Source organism: Rutidosis leptorrhynchoides, chromosome 11 (genome assembly GCF_046630445.1).
Source record: "Rutidosis leptorrhynchoides isolate AG116_Rl617_1_P2 chromosome 11, CSIRO_AGI_Rlap_v1, whole genome shotgun sequence".
In the NCBI taxonomy this organism is placed as follows: Eukaryota; Viridiplantae; Streptophyta; class Magnoliopsida; order Asterales; family Asteraceae; genus Rutidosis; species Rutidosis leptorrhynchoides.
In genome coordinates, this window is record NC_092343.1 from 315022321 (window position 1) to 315039701 (window position 17381).

The 17381-nt window shown below is 31.4% G+C and overlaps 2 protein-coding genes across 2 annotated transcripts; one reads left to right on the forward strand and one right to left on the reverse strand.

The window, feature by feature from the left end:
* Positions 1-5421: 5421 nt before the first annotated feature.
* Positions 5422-6971, reverse strand: LOC139875672 (uncharacterized). The gene is made up of 3 exons (XM_071862986.1): positions 6881-6971; positions 6394-6479; positions 5422-6186 (listed from the first exon to the last, which is right to left on the reverse strand). Exons 1-3 carry the CDS (start codon positions 6969-6971, stop codon positions 5422-5424), a joined length of 942 nt encoding a protein of 313 aa, XP_071719087.1.
* Positions 6972-7214: 243 nt separating this feature from the next.
* LOC139876883 (protein FAR1-RELATED SEQUENCE 4-like) lies at positions 7215-10698 on the forward strand. The gene is made up of 4 exons (XM_071864285.1): positions 7215-7412; positions 7574-9611; positions 9698-9757; positions 10340-10698. The coding sequence occupies exons 2-4, from the start codon at positions 7635-7637 to the stop codon at positions 10487-10489; spliced, it is 2187 nt and encodes a 728-aa protein (XP_071720386.1). The 5' UTR covers positions 7215-7412; positions 7574-7634; the 3' UTR covers positions 10490-10698.
* Positions 10699-17381: the final 6683 nt, after the last annotated feature.

The following is a 17381-nucleotide window of genomic DNA, read 5'->3' on the forward strand; positions in this document are numbered from 1 at the left end:
CGGGTTCAAATCCGGACTTGGGCATTTTTTTTAGGACTGCTTCTTTGAGGTAGTTATTTATTTATTTACTTATCATTATTATTATTCTTATCATTAATATTATTATAGTTATTAAAATAAATGTTAGTAATATTATTATTAGTAAAATCATTATTTTTATAGTCATCATCATCATCATCATCATCATCATCATCATCATCATCATCATCATCATCATCATCATTATTATTATTATTATTATTATTATTATTATTACTATTATTATGATTACAATTTTTACATTAACAATATTATTATAACAAATAAATACTTTCAATACAAGTGTATATATATTCCAACTACCATAATATTACATATAATTATATATATAAAGATTATTTATATAAATATTTACATATAACAAATTATTGATTTTAAATATAATATTAAACTATATAAATATTAACTATTTTAAATATGTACAAATTAAATATATAAGATATATAATATAAGATATAATATATGAATTTATTTGATTTCGATTATGTGTGTTAATATATACATAAATGATATAGGTTCGTGAATCCGAGGCCAACTCTGCATTGTTCAATATAGTCATATGTATTTTTACTACAAAATACATTAGGTGAGTTTCATTTGCCTTTTTACCCTTTACATTTTTGGGCTGAGAATACATGCGCAACTTTTATAAATGTTTAACGAAATAGACACAAGTAATTGAAACTACATTCTATGGTTGAAAGATCGAAGCCGAATATGCCCCTTTTGCTTGGTAGCCTAAGAATTAGTAAACCGATCTACTAATTGACGCGAATCCTAAAGATAGATCTATTGGGCCTAACGAACCCCATCCAAAGTACTGGATGCTTTACTACTTCGAATTCGTTTTTAACATGTCCGAAGGATTTCCCGGAATGATAGGGGATATTCATATATGCATCTTGTTAATGTTGGTTACCAGGTGTTCAATCCATATGAATGATTTTTGTCTCTATGCATGGGACGTATATTTATGAGAAATGAAAATGAAAATCTTGTGGTCTATTAAAATGATGAAAATGATTGATTATGATAAATTAATGAACTCACCAACCTTTTGGTTGACACTTTAAAGCATGTTTATTCGCAGGTATGAAAGAAATCTTCCGCTGTGCATTTGCTCATATTAGAGATATTATTTGGAGTCATTCATGACATATTTCGAAAGACGTTGCATTCGAGTCGTCGAGTTCATCAAGATTATTACTAAGTCAATTATAGTTGGATATATTATGAAATGGTATGCATGCCGTCAACTTTCGATGTAATGAAAGTTTGTCTTTTAAAAACGAATGCAATGTTTGTAAAATGTATCATATAGAGGTCAAGTACCTCGCGATGTAACCAAATGTAATGTACTCGTCCAGATGGATTAGGACGGGTCTTTACATACATTGGCTACAATTCAGCGTCTCACTTCGTGTTTTTATTGGAAGAAATTAAGGAAAGATGTCAAGAACTTTGTTCGAAACTGTTTGGTTTGTCAAAAATGCAAACCCAATTTACAATGTTATTCTGGGTTATTGCAACCTCTTCCAATACCCAATCGGATATGGTCAGAAATCTCAATGGATTTTATTGATGGGCTGCCTCAATCAAGTGGGAAATCTGTGGTCTTAGTGGTTGTGGATAGGCTTAGTAAGTATGCACATTTCATTCCTCTACCACACCCTTACAGTGCTTCACAAGTAGCTACTGCTTTTTTAGATAATGTCTATAAGTTGCACGGACTACCAAAAACCATTGTTAGTGTTTCTGATAGGGTATTTACAAGTGTTTTTTTGGCAAGAGCTGTTCAAGTTGTTGAAGGTAAGTTTACACTTATCAACGGCTTACCACCCACAAACCGATGGTCAAACGGAAATTGTCAACAAAAGCTTAGAATGTTATTTGAGATGTATGACTAGCGATAAGCCAAAAGATTGGCTCAAATGGTTGCCTCTAGCTGAATTTTGGTATAATACCAAATTCCATACAACAATCCAATCAACACCCTTTGAAATTGTCTATGTCCAAGAAGCTGCAATGCCTCCAGCTTATGTGCAAGGAACGATTCCAATTGACGCTGTAGATCGATCTTTAGCAGCTAGGGAAGAAGCATTAACCATGCTTAACTATCATTTGAAAAGTGCTCAACAGAGGATAAAGTCACAAGCTGATGCTAAACGAAATGACAGAGTGTTTCAAGTTTCAGATTGGGTATATTTGAAGCTGCAACCATATAGCCAAATTTCTTTGCGAGGAGGCAAGCAAAATAAACTTTCCCTTAAATTCTTTGGGCCATTTCAGGTAATTGAGTGCATTAGAGCAGTTGCATACAAACTACAATTACCTGAGACATCACAAGTACACCCAGTTTTCCACATGTCGCAGCTTAAACCTCATAAAGGTCCAATTCCAGCAGCTATGGGAACTTTACCTCAGGATGTAATAGCAACTGATTCAACAATACCTAAAAGAATTGTGGAACGAAAATTGGTCAAGAGAAATAATGCGCCTGCAATTAAAGTTCTAGTGCAATGGAAGAACAGAGCTGTGGAAGATGCTACTTGGGAGTGGATTGATGATATCATGAATCGCTTCCCAAAATTTAATGTTGTTCCTATGCAAACTTGAGGACAAGCATGTTTAAAAAAAGAGGGGATTGTTAAGAGATAACTTGCAGGTCACGTGCCAAGATTGAAGTCAAAAGTCAGAAGTCAAAGTCAGCTGATCAGTTAACAATTGGGAATTTGCCGTTATTAACATAATCTAACAGATTCTGTTATCAATTAGTTGGATCGTGTATTAATAGCAATAGCTTGTAATAGTCAATTAGTTTTGACAATTCTATGAAACTTCTTCTTCTATGTATTCTAATTTTGTAATTTTGTAATTGATTCAATCAATAAAACCCTAGCGTTCCAATTTCGAAGCCTTTCTTCAATCTAAGCTTCCAGGTTGTATACGCGTGAATCCTCGATTCAATTGAATTCAGGAATCACACAACAAATCATACACCTAAAGGATTCGAACCCCACAAGCTTTAAACTTTCTTGGGTTCATCAAATATAACGTATGAAATTTCAGCCAAAAAGTCACAATTTTCAGTTACACGTCAAATTAGAACTCTCCCAAAGTCGAAAAAGAACACTAATAATAAGAAATTCAAATGCAGTAATTACTAAACTGTCCACCTATTTCTTCTTGCAATTATCTTTCCTTTGATATTTTCTCAAAACTTCAATCTATGGGTAGAATGATATCGATACACTTGGTCACATGAACACGAGAATATATGAAGATAACTGAAAAAATTGTAAACCAGCAACATGACAGTCAGTTAATCATACAAACCATGATTAACTTTTAAATAGCAACAAAAAGGGCCAACACTAACACGTTTTAACGAAAGACAAACACATCACCAACCAAGAGCCCCTACACCTTTGCAAGCATAACAGAATAAGAAGTATAATTAAAAATGTCAAGCAACAAACATGGCAGGCGTTGCACAAGAACATAAAACAAACTAGTGTGAGGCCCAAAATTGTACATGTGTAAAATTATAAGATAACAGGCTAAAAAGGAGTTGTGACGTGAACAAATAATACTTAACTTATACAGCAGTAGAAAACATAAACACATGTAACAAACAACAAAAGACATGCAAATACAATAGGCTATAAATACACAAGACCCAAAATAAGTATTCAATATGGATACAACAATACAAATGCAGTTAACATTTGAATAAATGTAAAGCAATTTACACATGAATAACCAATGTCACACAAGACAAATTAATTACCTTCTAAAAATATATATTTTAGAATGTAACAGGTTCACCGCGTGTTTATGATCAAGACACATTACTTAACATAAAATAGATGATAAGAAGGATTTCGAGTCAAACTAAATTGCCTGCATTGACAACAGTCCCAACAAAAGACGTATAAGGATGTGGCAATTGTTATTATTGGGTCATTTGTTGGGACTTCAGTCATTACAACTTACTTTCGTTCTAACAACCTGTAAATATTGGCACCATAGAACAACTAACGGCCACTAATAACAATTGCCACATCCTTATAGCCGTATCTAATGTTAGATACTTTTAAACTAAACAATTCAAAATATACGAATTCAATAACCTAAACATACCTCGTTTCACTAAGATACGATTAGCATTTAAAAGCTGTCTCATTCTTCTTACATTCACTGCTACCACCACTATCTTTATCACTATGAACTGTATTGCATCTTCAATGATATACTATACCATCATGAGCTACAACAAAAAAACATGCATTAATATATGAGAATATATACAAATAAATATCATTGAGTAACAAAATCGGAAGAAAAAAAACGAAGATTATCGGATCTAAACTTTAACAAAAGAAATCTAACAAATGCATACCCATATCACATTAAATTGAAACTCACCTATGAATCCATTTGCTATAAATATAATGCAATACAACTCCATCAGTATTTGAATTTGAAACACACATGAAAATAAGGAAATAATTCTGCTGTAATCTTTTCAAATTATTATATTTGAAAAATACCGTTTAAGACGCAACATACCAGTCGAACAAACACAACAGTGATAGCGATTTGAATTGGGTTGCCTCAAACCCTAATTAGTCAACCGAAACCTAAAATTTCTGCACTAAAGTAATCAACGAAATCAAATCGACAATCAAAACCCTAATTCCTGCAAATATCGCGAACGATGAAAAGGATAAAAGATTATCTCTCATAAATCTGATGCAGAAGAAGATTGGAATATTTCAAATTTGTAGAGAAAATTCGCTAGAATAACTAATTAGATGTAACAATCGATATTTCAGTTGAAACCCGCATTCGTTGATTGAATTGATGTTTTTAAGGTTATAATCTTGAAAAATAAGGGAAGAAATAGAGTGTTTGCCCTAATTTTCTTTTTGTGTATAATCTTGATTAATGTATGTTCTGAAGAGAGAAAACCATTTAGATTCAGGAAAATTGTCGAGTTTTTTTTTTTATAACAGAAATGAAAAGAAAGGAAACCAACACATTAAAAAAAGGATGATTCTCGGCGCACTGTTTTTTATCCTCACACACCCTATTATTAGGGAGGAGTTCAAGTAAATTAGTGTGTGAGGATCAAAAAACAGTGTGTGAGAATCATCCCCCATTAAAAAATAAGAGTGATTATTGAGTTTTTATTTTAAGTGGAAAGAAGAAGAGAGTAGAGGATTAAAAAGGATATTATAGTTTTTTTTTGAAAAGCTGTTTTATTAATCAAGAAGAGGGTACACAAGAGAGCAACCAATCGGTTGCATAATCACGAGATATTACAGAATACAACAATATGAAAATAGGGGCTGCGAAGTTTGCAACACCCACATTTGATCAAGTTAGTGTTAAATAGAAGCTAGGATTTGAAAGCCAAACGTGCCAATCAAGATTACTCTTCCGCGATCTAAGTGAAAGCCACTCAAAGGATTTGAGTTGAATTTCGTTTAGGAACATTGGAACGTTCCATTTTTTATTCCGAAAGACGAGGTTGTTTCTATTCTTCCAAATGAGGTACGTGCAGATCCAACGGGTGGCTTGCCAAATCGATTTGCCGAAACTTGAGTTGCTCCCTGAATCTGAGAGTTTGAAGATGTCGTCGAGTGATACCACATTGAAAGAACCCAAATTCCACCACTTGAACACATTTTTCCAAATTTCCCGAACCTGTTTACACGAAAGTAGAGCGTGGTCAACCGATTCTAGGCCGTCGTCACAATTTGGGCATCTAACAGTGTCTAAATCGATTCCTCTTTTATCTAGTTCAATTCTTGCCAGTAATCTCTTTTTTTGCGCCCTCCAAAAAAAAATCTCCACTTTTTTAGGAATGAGTTTGTTCATTAATGTTTCATGCACATTACCGCTACATTGTAGGAACAAACCATCTATTTTTTGTGACATAACCTTTACCGAGAATATCCCATCAGTAGCCAAACTCCATCGCCACGAATCTAACTTGCTGTCGTCGAGCCTGACTTGTTCTGTTAACACCTTAAGCTGCTCGAATTCAGTTTGTGTTCTACCAGCAGGTTCACGAGTCCAACACCAATTTCTTTCATATCCTTTGAGACGATCAGAGACGGAGGCTGACTTGAAAGGATACTATAGTTATATTTTATTAGCAACACTCTCCGCCTATATTTGGACGGATTAGGAAGGATAGTAAAACACTCTCATCCCCTTTCTTTTCCACTCCATTCAGCTGAAAAATAAACTCGAGAATACATTATGAAAATGGGGTGTATGGCGTAAGTGAATGACAATAGAGTGACCCTATTCAGATGTTTTTCTCCCGTTATTTTAATGAACCTGTTGCAAAACACCCCGTCTCAAGCCATCTCGACGCCCTTTGCGACGAATTGGTGACGAGCCCGTCTCGTCTCGAAGAAAACCGTCTAATATGACAGTCAACGGTCAAAATTCGGGTCAAAGTTGAAAAAATCAGGTCAAAGTTTCTCAAAATTCGAAAAAGCCAAAAAGTCGGTAAAATCGGTCAAATTTGTCGTATAGTTTGAATTTTCTGTATTATATTAATGATGATAGCAATTATGAGTACAAATTAGTCAATTAAAGTTTTTGGCTTTAAAATATGTACACATATATACATTTATATACTTATAATATATTTAAGAGTCAACTTTGGTCAACGTCCGTCTCGACCCCCGTCTCGACCCCAGTCTCGATCTTATTAGGACTCGAACGTCTCGACCCCGTCTTATGTCTTTTGCAACCTTATTTAATCTTTAAAGGGTATTATGGAAAGTTTTGTGAGTGGGTTTTGACATTGCGTTTGAACCTCCGTTAGTGCCTCTTAACCGCAATGGCGAGTTTAGTCCATTAAAAAAGAATAACGTGCATAAAGTGTTTAACATAGATGTTACATACATTTTGATTGGTACAACGAAGTTTTTTCTCCTTTTGCTAAAATATATACGATACATTATAACATATCCGAATATGGAACAATGAAACAATGAGTTAGTTATTTTAGATAGTTGTTAACAATGCACATATTATATTATACATACATACATATACATACATATATGTCATAAAACAAAGTATAGCCGGATATTGGATATATGTTCAAAAAAACTGTGAAACTTAAAAATAGAAAAGGAAATAAACGAGAACACTCGCCCCCTTCTTCTTCTTCCTCAAATTCACCCAGAAACCCTACAAATACTGAAACTACAAATACATCTTAAATTTGTCATCTCAATCATTATTCGTGCTCTCTCCATCTACGTATCATCCTCACCTCTACAAATCTACCTTGATCGATCTCTAATTTTGGCCGAATCTTTCTTACAATATCTCGTCTTCCGGTAATTTCATCTAAACTTTTGTTGTTAAATATTAAATTTCGTTAATTTAGGTTATCAAATAACCTAAATTATTTAACAGTTTGCTAAATAAGTTTAATTTTATCAAACAATTTGCTAAAAACAAAAATGAGTTATGTTTATTTGCTTTTTTCATGGTTTAGGTTTTACACAACGAATTAGTAGATCAAATGTGAACTAGTATTGTGGTTAATTGCTGCAAATATGGATTTAAAGGCAGAACCTCAAGAACATATAGAATTTGATTCAAATGAGTCAGCATATGAGTATTATAAGGAATATGCAAAATCAGTAGGATTTGGAACTGCTAAACTGAGTAGTCGTCGTTCTAGGGCATCAAAAGAGTTTATCGATGCTAAATTTTCGTGCATACGGTACGGGAACAAACAACAATCTGATGATGCTATTAATCCACGACCGTCACCAAAAATAGGTTGTAAGGCGAGTATGCACGTGAAGAGGAAACCGAATGGGAAATGGTATATTCATAGTTTTGTAAAGGATCATAATCATGAACTTTTGCCATCTCAATCACATTTTTTTCGTAGCCATCGAAACTCTGAACATAATGATTCTAAGTTACGCAAGAAAACGATATTATCTTCCATGTCTAAACGACATGGTGAATATCAATGTAGTGGTTTGGAGACGTATATTCGGGATCAAAACGATAGGGGTCGGAGACTAATTCTTGAAGAAGGTGATGCTCAAATTCTTCTTGAACTTTTAGTAACTTTGCAAGAAGAGAATCCAAAAAATTTCTATTCGGTTGATTTAAACGAAGAGAATCAACTTAGAAATGTGTTTTGGGTCGATGCAAAGGGTATTGATGATTATAAAAACTTTTGTGACGTTGTTTCTCTTGACACGACTTATTTTACAAACAAGTATAAAATACCATTGGTTCTTTTTATTGGAGTCAACCAACATTGTCAACCTACTTTACTAGGGTGTGCGTTGATTGCAGACGAAACGGTAGCCACATTCGCTTGGTTATTTCACACGTGGTATTTAGCAATGGGCAAGCGGGCCCCAAATGTAATAGTAAGTGACCAGAGTAATTCGATTGAAGCGGCTCTTATTTCGGTGTTACCAAGAACACGCCATTGTTACGGTTTGTGGAATGTTCTAGAAAATGTTTCTAGGCAACTCGATTATCTGAACCCATGGCACGATACTTTTATGGCGAAGTTTAATAAGTGTATATATAAGTCATGTACCGAAGAAGAATTTGACAAAAGATGGATGAAGTTAGTTAACAAATTTAATCTTGGTGAGGTTGCGTGGTTTCAATCGTTGTACCAAGATCGTAAACTATGGGCCCCGACATTTATGAAAAACGTATCCCTCGCAGGGTTATCCGAACCTTTTCGATCCGAGAGTGTAAACTCGTTTTTTGACAAATACATTCAAGTAGATACTTGTTTTAGAGACCTTGTAGAACGTTACAAAACGATAATTGAAGATATGTATGAAGAAGAAGCGAAGGCCGATTTCGACGCGTGGCACGACCCGCCCGAGTTGAAATCGCCTTCACCGTTTGAGAAACAATTGTCGTTTGTGTATACACACGAGATCTTTAAGAAGTTTCAAGATGAGGTTTTGGGAGCCGTTGCGTGTCATCTTAAAGTAGAAAAAGAAGACGAAGTGTCAATAACTTATATTGTAAAAGATGTTGAAACGGGTCAAGATTACATGGTTGAATGGAATGGCATACAATTAGATATATGTTGTTCGTGTCGTTCGTTTGAGTTAAAAGGTTACTTGTGTCGACACGCGATTGTAGTTTTACAAATGTCTGGTGTTTTTAGTATCCCGATTAAATATGTGTTACAAAGATGGACGAATGCAGCTTTAAGTAGGTGCCCGATTGGTGAAAAACTTGAAAACGTGCAAACGAGGACACGTAGGCTTAATGATTTGTGTCGACGGGCTGTTATATTAGGTGAAGAAGGGTCGATTTCGCAAGAGAGTTATAAGGTTGCGTTAGATGCTATACAAGGTGCGTTGTTGCAATGTTCGAAGGTGAATAAGTCTAATGAGGATGAATCGAGACCTTCAACTTCAACGTGTAATGGTGTTTTTGGTAATGAAGAAGAAGATGTAAACAGGGGTGTTAAGAGAGTGGAAACTGGGAAAGAAAAGTCAAACGGTAATGGTATTGCAGTTTTGAAAGAGAAGGTTCGTTTATTTTCGTTTAATTATCGATTTTTTTTTTTTTTTTGTTGTTGCTATATTTCATAATGTTCTTATATTACTTGAATCAGGTACTTGTGCAGCAGCCAGAAGTTGTGAATATCGGGATCGATGCTAGCTTTCACCAAATGGTTTGTCTTTTACTCTTTATCATTTAATCATTTATATATAAAATATATAAATATAAATATATATAATATATAATATATATTAACAAAATGGCTGTTGAGTATTATCACTGTTGTAATACTCCACGATTACTCCTTTTTAAAAACAAGCCGATCCTGTATTCCAAAATCCGATTAAATAATCGGTCAAGGCTGGTTTATAGGTCAAAATCAGATTTGTTGGTCAAAGTTAGTCAACATTTCAATATGAATCTAAATTTAAACTAGAATTTCATGGTTTATGAACAAATGAATGGTTATGTCTATGTTTCTAGACTATTATGTTAAAATTTATTTTTATGTTTATGGTTTTCTTGTGTATTTACACATAATTTTGAAATATATCATTTAAATGTATAAAAAATCGAAACAGAATTAATCCTGATTTTCCGATTACTCCATCCAAAGTAGCGACTGTGTACTCCCCTAGTAGCGAGTTATGCAACTCTGGCATTAGTAGTTGTTTCATTTATATATTATTTATTATTGATTCTTGTAACAATTTAGCAGCTGCTAGTTCATCATTTATTTACATGTTTGTTACAGGATCTTCCTAACACAAGGCTATTACAGTTACACAACATAATGCCACCACAGTTGCATGGTGTAGTACCCACAATGTTTCACAATGTGGCATCCACACAGTTTCACAATGTAGGTGCAACACAAATGCAGAATAATCGTTTACCTAATTAGCTCGATTTCAATCTTTTGCCCCTTGTCGATATTTTTTTAATTTTTGTACCTACCTACATCGTTTATACCATTAATCTGTGAAGAATTTAGGACTAATTTTGCCTCCGCAGTCGATTATTTGGGATCTAAAATTAAGAATCGTTTTTTGTATTCAATGACAAGTCTATGGATACTCAATGGGATGTAAGAATTCTTCACTCTTACTGAATTTTTGGTGCTTATATTCTTTATAGCTCGAACATATCGTACTACATATATGTGAAGTACTCGGTCTTCTTGGTCTTGTAGGTTATGCGTAGTAAACACTTACGTTGTAGTCATTGTTATAAAAGCGGACTTGTGACGGCAAACGGAGTTCGTTGCAGTGTCTTCGTGACTAGCCCGTCACGACTCCGTCTCGGCATTTAATAAGTCGGTCAACGGTCCAAAAGTCGGGTCAAAGACAAGAAAGGTCGGGTTAACGCCGTTCAAAAGTCAAAAATTCGGTTAAAGTTAGGTCAATTCAATCAGAATTGACGTAGTTTAGTGTTACTTTTTGTATTATATTAGAGGTAATAGTGGTTATAGGTAGAAATGAAAGTTTTTGGCTTTAAATTATGTGTGTGTGTGTATATATATATATATATATATATATATATATATATATATATATATATATATATATATATATATATATATATATATAAAAGTCAACGTTAGTCAACGCCCGTCTTGAGCCTTGTCTCGGCCGTTCGACCCCGTCTCAACCCTTTAAGGTCCCGACCGTCTCGACCCCGTCTCACGTCTTTTTCAACCTTGCTTGTGACTAGCGGATACTTGTCTCTGACTTGATCGATTTTTCTTGTCGAAGTTGTCAAAAAGTTCAATTTATTCAATGCCTTAAAAAGAAGCGTTAATAATGGTTTAAACTTGTGATTTATTTCAGTATGATCCTTTAACTTTTTTATGTTACAAATTCTTAACTAAAAATGATCGATTTGAGCAACTATGATGACTTGTATTCACATGTTAACACTTTTATAATTTTCAGAATGATCAGTTTAATCCTTCTAATTTCATGTATGGTATTACCCGCAAACTCTTTTTTTCTTTTTCCTTTTTTTTTCTTTTTTTTTTCTTGTTGTATATAATTTAAAGCCAATTAATTGTAGTTGTACGTCTTATTGTAAAAGTAACTTCTTTTCGACATCTTATATAATAAAACGAAGAAACTGGAGCCGATCAAAAGAGTTGGTCAAGAAAAACAGTGAGTGCTGTCAGTAGTAGCAGCAGAGATGACGCTTGAGGAGGATACGGTAGCAGCAGTGTTGTTGGTAACACCAACGGCAATGGCGGTGTTGGTAACACCCAAGGTTGGAGATCTCGGATCTTGGGGAGATCTCGTTTGGACATTTTTAAGGAGATCTCTGCATCTCGAAAAAATCTCGGGGAGATCTCGGACGTTGACTTACGTTGAATTTTTAGTTTTTATAATATAAATATATAAAATTGAATAAATATATGTATATTTATATACACTTTTACGAGATTTTACAAAAAACTCCAAGAAATGAGCGAGAAAATCCGAAAAATTACGAGATTTTATGAGAAAATTTGATAAATGAACGAGAAAATTCAAGAAATCGTGACTTTGACCAAGTTTGACCCCGTTGACCGAGAAATCTCGGGAGATGGACATCTCGTCTCGGTGGCTTTCCAAAACGAGATCTCAGGGAGATCTCGGGGAGAAATAAGGAGATCTACAACACTGGTAACACCTGGGGCGACGATCGGCAGGTGGTAGCAGCGTTGGATGTGTTGATTTCCGAGTAATTTTGGCGGTGGTAGTGGTAACGTGTTAGCCGAAACTGACGTAAATGGGGGAAATTGCTTGCGTTTGTCAATTATATATTAGCGGGAGTATGTTATTGTTCACACTGACCCACTAAGCCTAAAACAACGTCTAAAAGGGAAGAGGACAACAATATTACACATAAACTACAAACCCATGTTTAGCTAATACTCCCACCGTCTCATATTAATAGTTCAGTATTTCATTGTGGAATGTCCCAAATTAATAGTTTGCTTCCATAAATAGAAAAGAATAATAAGCTTAAGTTGTATTATGCCCTTAATGTATGTAGATGGATTAAAGGAGAAAGAAAAGGTAAGGGTAAAACTGAAAAGTAAACCGAAGTTACAATACTTTTATGACATTTCCTTAAACTGTGTGTTTTTTGTATGTGGACTATTATTATGGAACGGGGGGAGTATAATTTATAGAATAACAACATATGTTCATTATAATTAACTAGACAAAAATCCATTTTCGGGCATGAGTCTAGAAGACGGACCACTCGCTTGCCCGTGCTATGGTAGATCGTGTGAAAAGAAGTGTCTTAAGACGTGGGTATTTGCTCGTAACCACAAGGTTTCATTTCAATGCATTGGTGGTACGAAGGCCAATCACAAAAAGAAAACTACGAATGTAGCCGAATTTGTGCCTTTCGTTAATGACCAGGTGGATGAGCAGGTGTTTAACCTTAATAGCGGGCGAGAGCATTGCGCTTGCTTTGTTGACACGTATTGTGGTTTTTATAATTCTTGGTTTCGTTTCATGAAAGGGAAAGCGAAAGATGTTAGTGGAGCGACTTCGAGTATTAAGACTAAGTTGGGCAAATCGAGCTCTTTTTGTTTGTGGGATAGCGAAGAGGATGTGATAGTGGGTGATGCGATCCAATAAGCGTTTCATCAAGCTTACGGAAGCGTTGGTGTGTCCGAAAAGAAGTTCAGGCGGGATACTGTCAACGGAAATTTAATAAAAGGTTGCGCTCTAGCTTTATTTTATCTCTATTTTGATGTTTGTCATGGTTCAATTTTCTTGTCTGGTGTTAATTTGTTTGATCTTTCTTTTAAGCATGTTTACTTGTTGGATAAACTCGGTTTAGATGGTTTGGTCGGTTTGTTGGGCGAGACTCGGTTATAGATAATTTATTTGTTGTATTCCTGTAGCTTTCTAGGTTCGAGCCTATGCCGTCATCCCCGCTTTTGTATCCTTCGTTTGTTGACGTTTTCTTTTTGAAAACGTCTCAGTTTCTATATGAGTATTTGTATTTTTAGCAAAAAAAAATAAAAAAATAAAATAACATTATTAATAATAATATGTATTATAATTATAATATTGATATTGATATTGATTTATATTTATATTATAGTCATTGTATTTATATTCTCCGGCTCAATTGTTTGAGTCAACAGCATTTGTCGATTTATTGGCGACTTGATTGTCGCTTAAAGCTTAAATTGAATTATAGACGTGATATATCTGTAACATCCCGCATTTTTCCGTTAAATTTATTTTAACACCGTCTTTTTTTTAGATAATATCTTTCGTTATCTAAATTCGTATCCCCCGTTAATAAGTGTTTCCAATATTTTCGTTATTTAATTATAACATCTCTCGTTTACTCTAGCGTTTTTAAAATAATTCGTTTGGTTAATTCACGCACCCGCTTTCAAACTCGAGGGACTAAAGTTGCCAAGTGGGCAAACTAGTTGACTAGGTCAACTAGTCAACCCACCACCACCACCACTCATTCATTCAATCTCATCTCTCTTTCTCTACTACTTCCATTTTTACTTTCAAACACCCAATTCACTAATTCATCATCTAAATCCAATCTAGCACTCAAACATAAAAACAAGTTACATATTTGTGATCCTTGTGTGATGACCCAGAAATTTCTGACCAAATTTAAACTTGATCTTTATATGTTTTCGACAAGATAAGCAAAGTCTGTTAAACTCCTGTTGTAGTGACCCGAACTTTTCCATGTTTATATATATTAAATGAAATTGTTATTTACATGATTAAGTGTTTCCAACATGTTAAGCAATCAAACTTGTTAATGTGTTGACCCGAAAATTTCCAACCAAATTTAAACTTAATCTTTATATGAAATCGACACGATAAGCAAAGTCTGTAAAGTTGAATTTCAAAATTTTTGAAACAGTTTATATATATTCATTTGACCTTTGACCGTTCCCGACGATTCACGAACGAATGTTGTAATATATATATATATATATATATATATATATATATATATATATATATATATATATATATATATATATATATATATAAGTTTATATAATAAATCAAAATAATATAATACAACTTAATCAATTGACTTAATTATGTAAAATATTATACAAGATAAAAAGTTGTTAATAGAAATGGAACTATAGATATTTTATGTAAGATTAAATAATAATGTAATATATTTATAATGTATAAATGATAAGATTCAATAAAAGTTATTATATAATATTATATGATTATTGAATATTACATAAGTAATAATATATTATTAACAAATTAAAATATAGTTATTATAGTAATATTATTACTATTTTTATAATTATTAATACTAATGTTAATATTAATAATTAATATCGGCATTAGTTATATTATTAATGATATTATGTAGATATGAAAGTTAATGAATTTAAATTGTTATCTTTACAAATATTATTATTACCACTATTATTATTATTAATGTAAATATTTAATATTAATATGAGTGTTGTCATTTTTATGATGTAAATTACATAAATGTGAAATTTGATACAATTAATAAATTGTATAAGTAATTAAAATTTAAAATATAGTTATTAATATTGTTATTATTACTTTCAAAAATAAATACTAATATTAACATTATTAGTATCATTATTTTTAGAAAAATTGTAAATTTAATTATTATTATGATTATTAAAAAGTATTATTATTAAATTGATTACAAAAATTATCATTATCATTATCTTTATTAATTAAATTTTTTTTCTTATTATTATTATTAGTATTATTATTATTTTGATATCATTATCATTAATATTATTACTTATATTATTGTAATTATTATTATTATTATTAATATCATTTTATTATTATTAATATTATTATTATTATTATTATTATTATTATTATTATTATTATTATTATTATTATTATTATTATTATTATTATTATTTATATAATCATGATTATTAATTATTAATAATATATATAGAATCCATATGTACGAATTATACTCTCATTCAGTTACACTTATCCATCAAAACTGTTTATGATCTTTGTTTTGTCTCTAAAAGAATCGTTTTATATATCTATCCATTGTACCAGATTGTTGAAATTTCAAATTGATATGTACTGAAAGAATATTTTTTTTTGTCGACCATTATTGTTAGATAACAACAAATTTTACTGCATCAATTATTCGTTAACTCAATTATAATTGGTTACATAACTGCAAGTAATCAATGTACTCAAAAATCAAACAGAAATCGAATACACTGAAACCTTCTTCTCTGTTTTTTCAACTTTTCAGCCAAAACCCGATTATGAACCGAATTCCAAAATCTGTTAATGCAAAACTGTTATAAATCATTCATGAAAACTTTCTGCAAAACATCAAACCTCAATTCATTATATCGAGTTCTAATTTTCAAGTCAAAGTTTTTAACTTTAAAAGTCAAACTGTTGTTCTTGAACAAATTCGAAAATTCTGTTGTGAGTTAAGTTAAATTAACGGTTCCAATAGTTTCCATGAGGGAATTGAAACATTTTTTATGTTATGATCAAGGTCTAAAACATCCTTAATTTCAAAAATCAAATTAGAGTTCAAAAACGAGTTCCTGATGGTCTGTTATGATTAATTTTATTAGTTTTTGGCATCTGATTAAGTTAATTAAGTCTTAGATTACGTTTCTGTTTCAATTTCTAAAATAGTTTTAATTAAAGAACTCATTTACATCATAATGGTGAATTCTGGTCGACTATGTCTTGAGGAAGAAGGAGAGGAAAAAGAGAAATATAAGGGAACAGTTTAAATAAATTTTGATTGAAGTTAATAACAGAAAAACAGTCATAGCAGGAGGGTTTAAGGGGTGTTTGGGTGAGCGGGTGGTCGCGGGTTCGAGTCCCGTTTGCTGCAGTTTTTTTTAAAAGGCTTTCTTATGAGGTAGTTTTTCTTAAAGTTATTATTATTGTTATTAATTGTTATTATTATTATTATTATTATTATTATTATTATTATTATTATTATTATTATTATTATTATTATTATTATTATTATTATTATTATTATTATTATTATTATTATTATTATTATTATTATTGTTATGATTATTAGTAATAGATATTAATGTTATAATTATGAGTATCATTATTATTGTTATTAGTGTTATTATTATTATTAACTAGTGTTATTGTTAAAAATAATAATAATTATTATTATTAGTTCAAATATTATCATTTACTGAGTTATTATTAATAGAATAAGTATTATTATTATTATTATTATTATTATTATTATTATTATTATTATTATTATTATTATTATTATTATTATGATTAAGAGTATTGATATCATATATTCATTATTATTATTATTATTATTATTATTATTATTATTATTATTATTATTATTATTATTATTATTATTATTATTATTATTGTTATCTAAATTAAAAATCAATAAATGTAGTGTTATTAAAATCTATTAAATATTAGTACTATCAATATAGGTATTATTATTTTCAATACAATTACGCTTATTATTATCATTATCATGAGAATGATACAAATTATTATTATTTTTGTTAATATTAGTATTTGTAACATTTTATAATTATTAGTATTATTATTAACATTAACATAGGTATTATTATTAGTATTATCATTATTATTGTTAAAGTTAATATTATTATTACTAGCAAATCATTACCATCAAAAACTATCATTTTAACAGATAAATATTTTGTATGTAAAATATACTCATTCCATATGCTATAACTATATTAATATTTTATATAACAATATATCAAACATATTAGTATTATTTATATA

Bases quoted from the DNA above. Each gene is read 5' to 3' on its own strand.
- LOC139875672 (XM_071862986.1), bottom strand. From the start codon at position 6,971: ATGTATGTAACATCTATGTTAAACACTTTATGCACGTTATTCTTTTTT. The intron at 6,480-6,880 runs GTTCAAACGCAA...CTGTCATATTAG, and splicing joins GTTAAGAGGCACTAACGGAG to ACGGTTTTCTTCGAGACGAG. The intron at 6,187-6,393 runs GTTCATTAAAAT...ATATAACTATAG, and splicing joins GACGGGGTGTTTTGCAACAG to TATCCTTTCAAGTCAGCCTC.
- LOC139876883 (XM_071864285.1), top strand. From the start codon at position 7,635: ATGGATTTAAAGGCAGAACCTCAAGAACATATAGAATTTGATTCAAAT. The intron at 9,612-9,697 runs GTTCGTTTATTT...TACTTGAATCAG, and splicing joins TTGCAGTTTTGAAAGAGAAG to GTACTTGTGCAGCAGCCAGA. The intron at 9,758-10,339 runs GTTTGTCTTTTA...TGTTTGTTACAG, and splicing joins ATGCTAGCTTTCACCAAATG to GATCTTCCTAACACAAGGCT.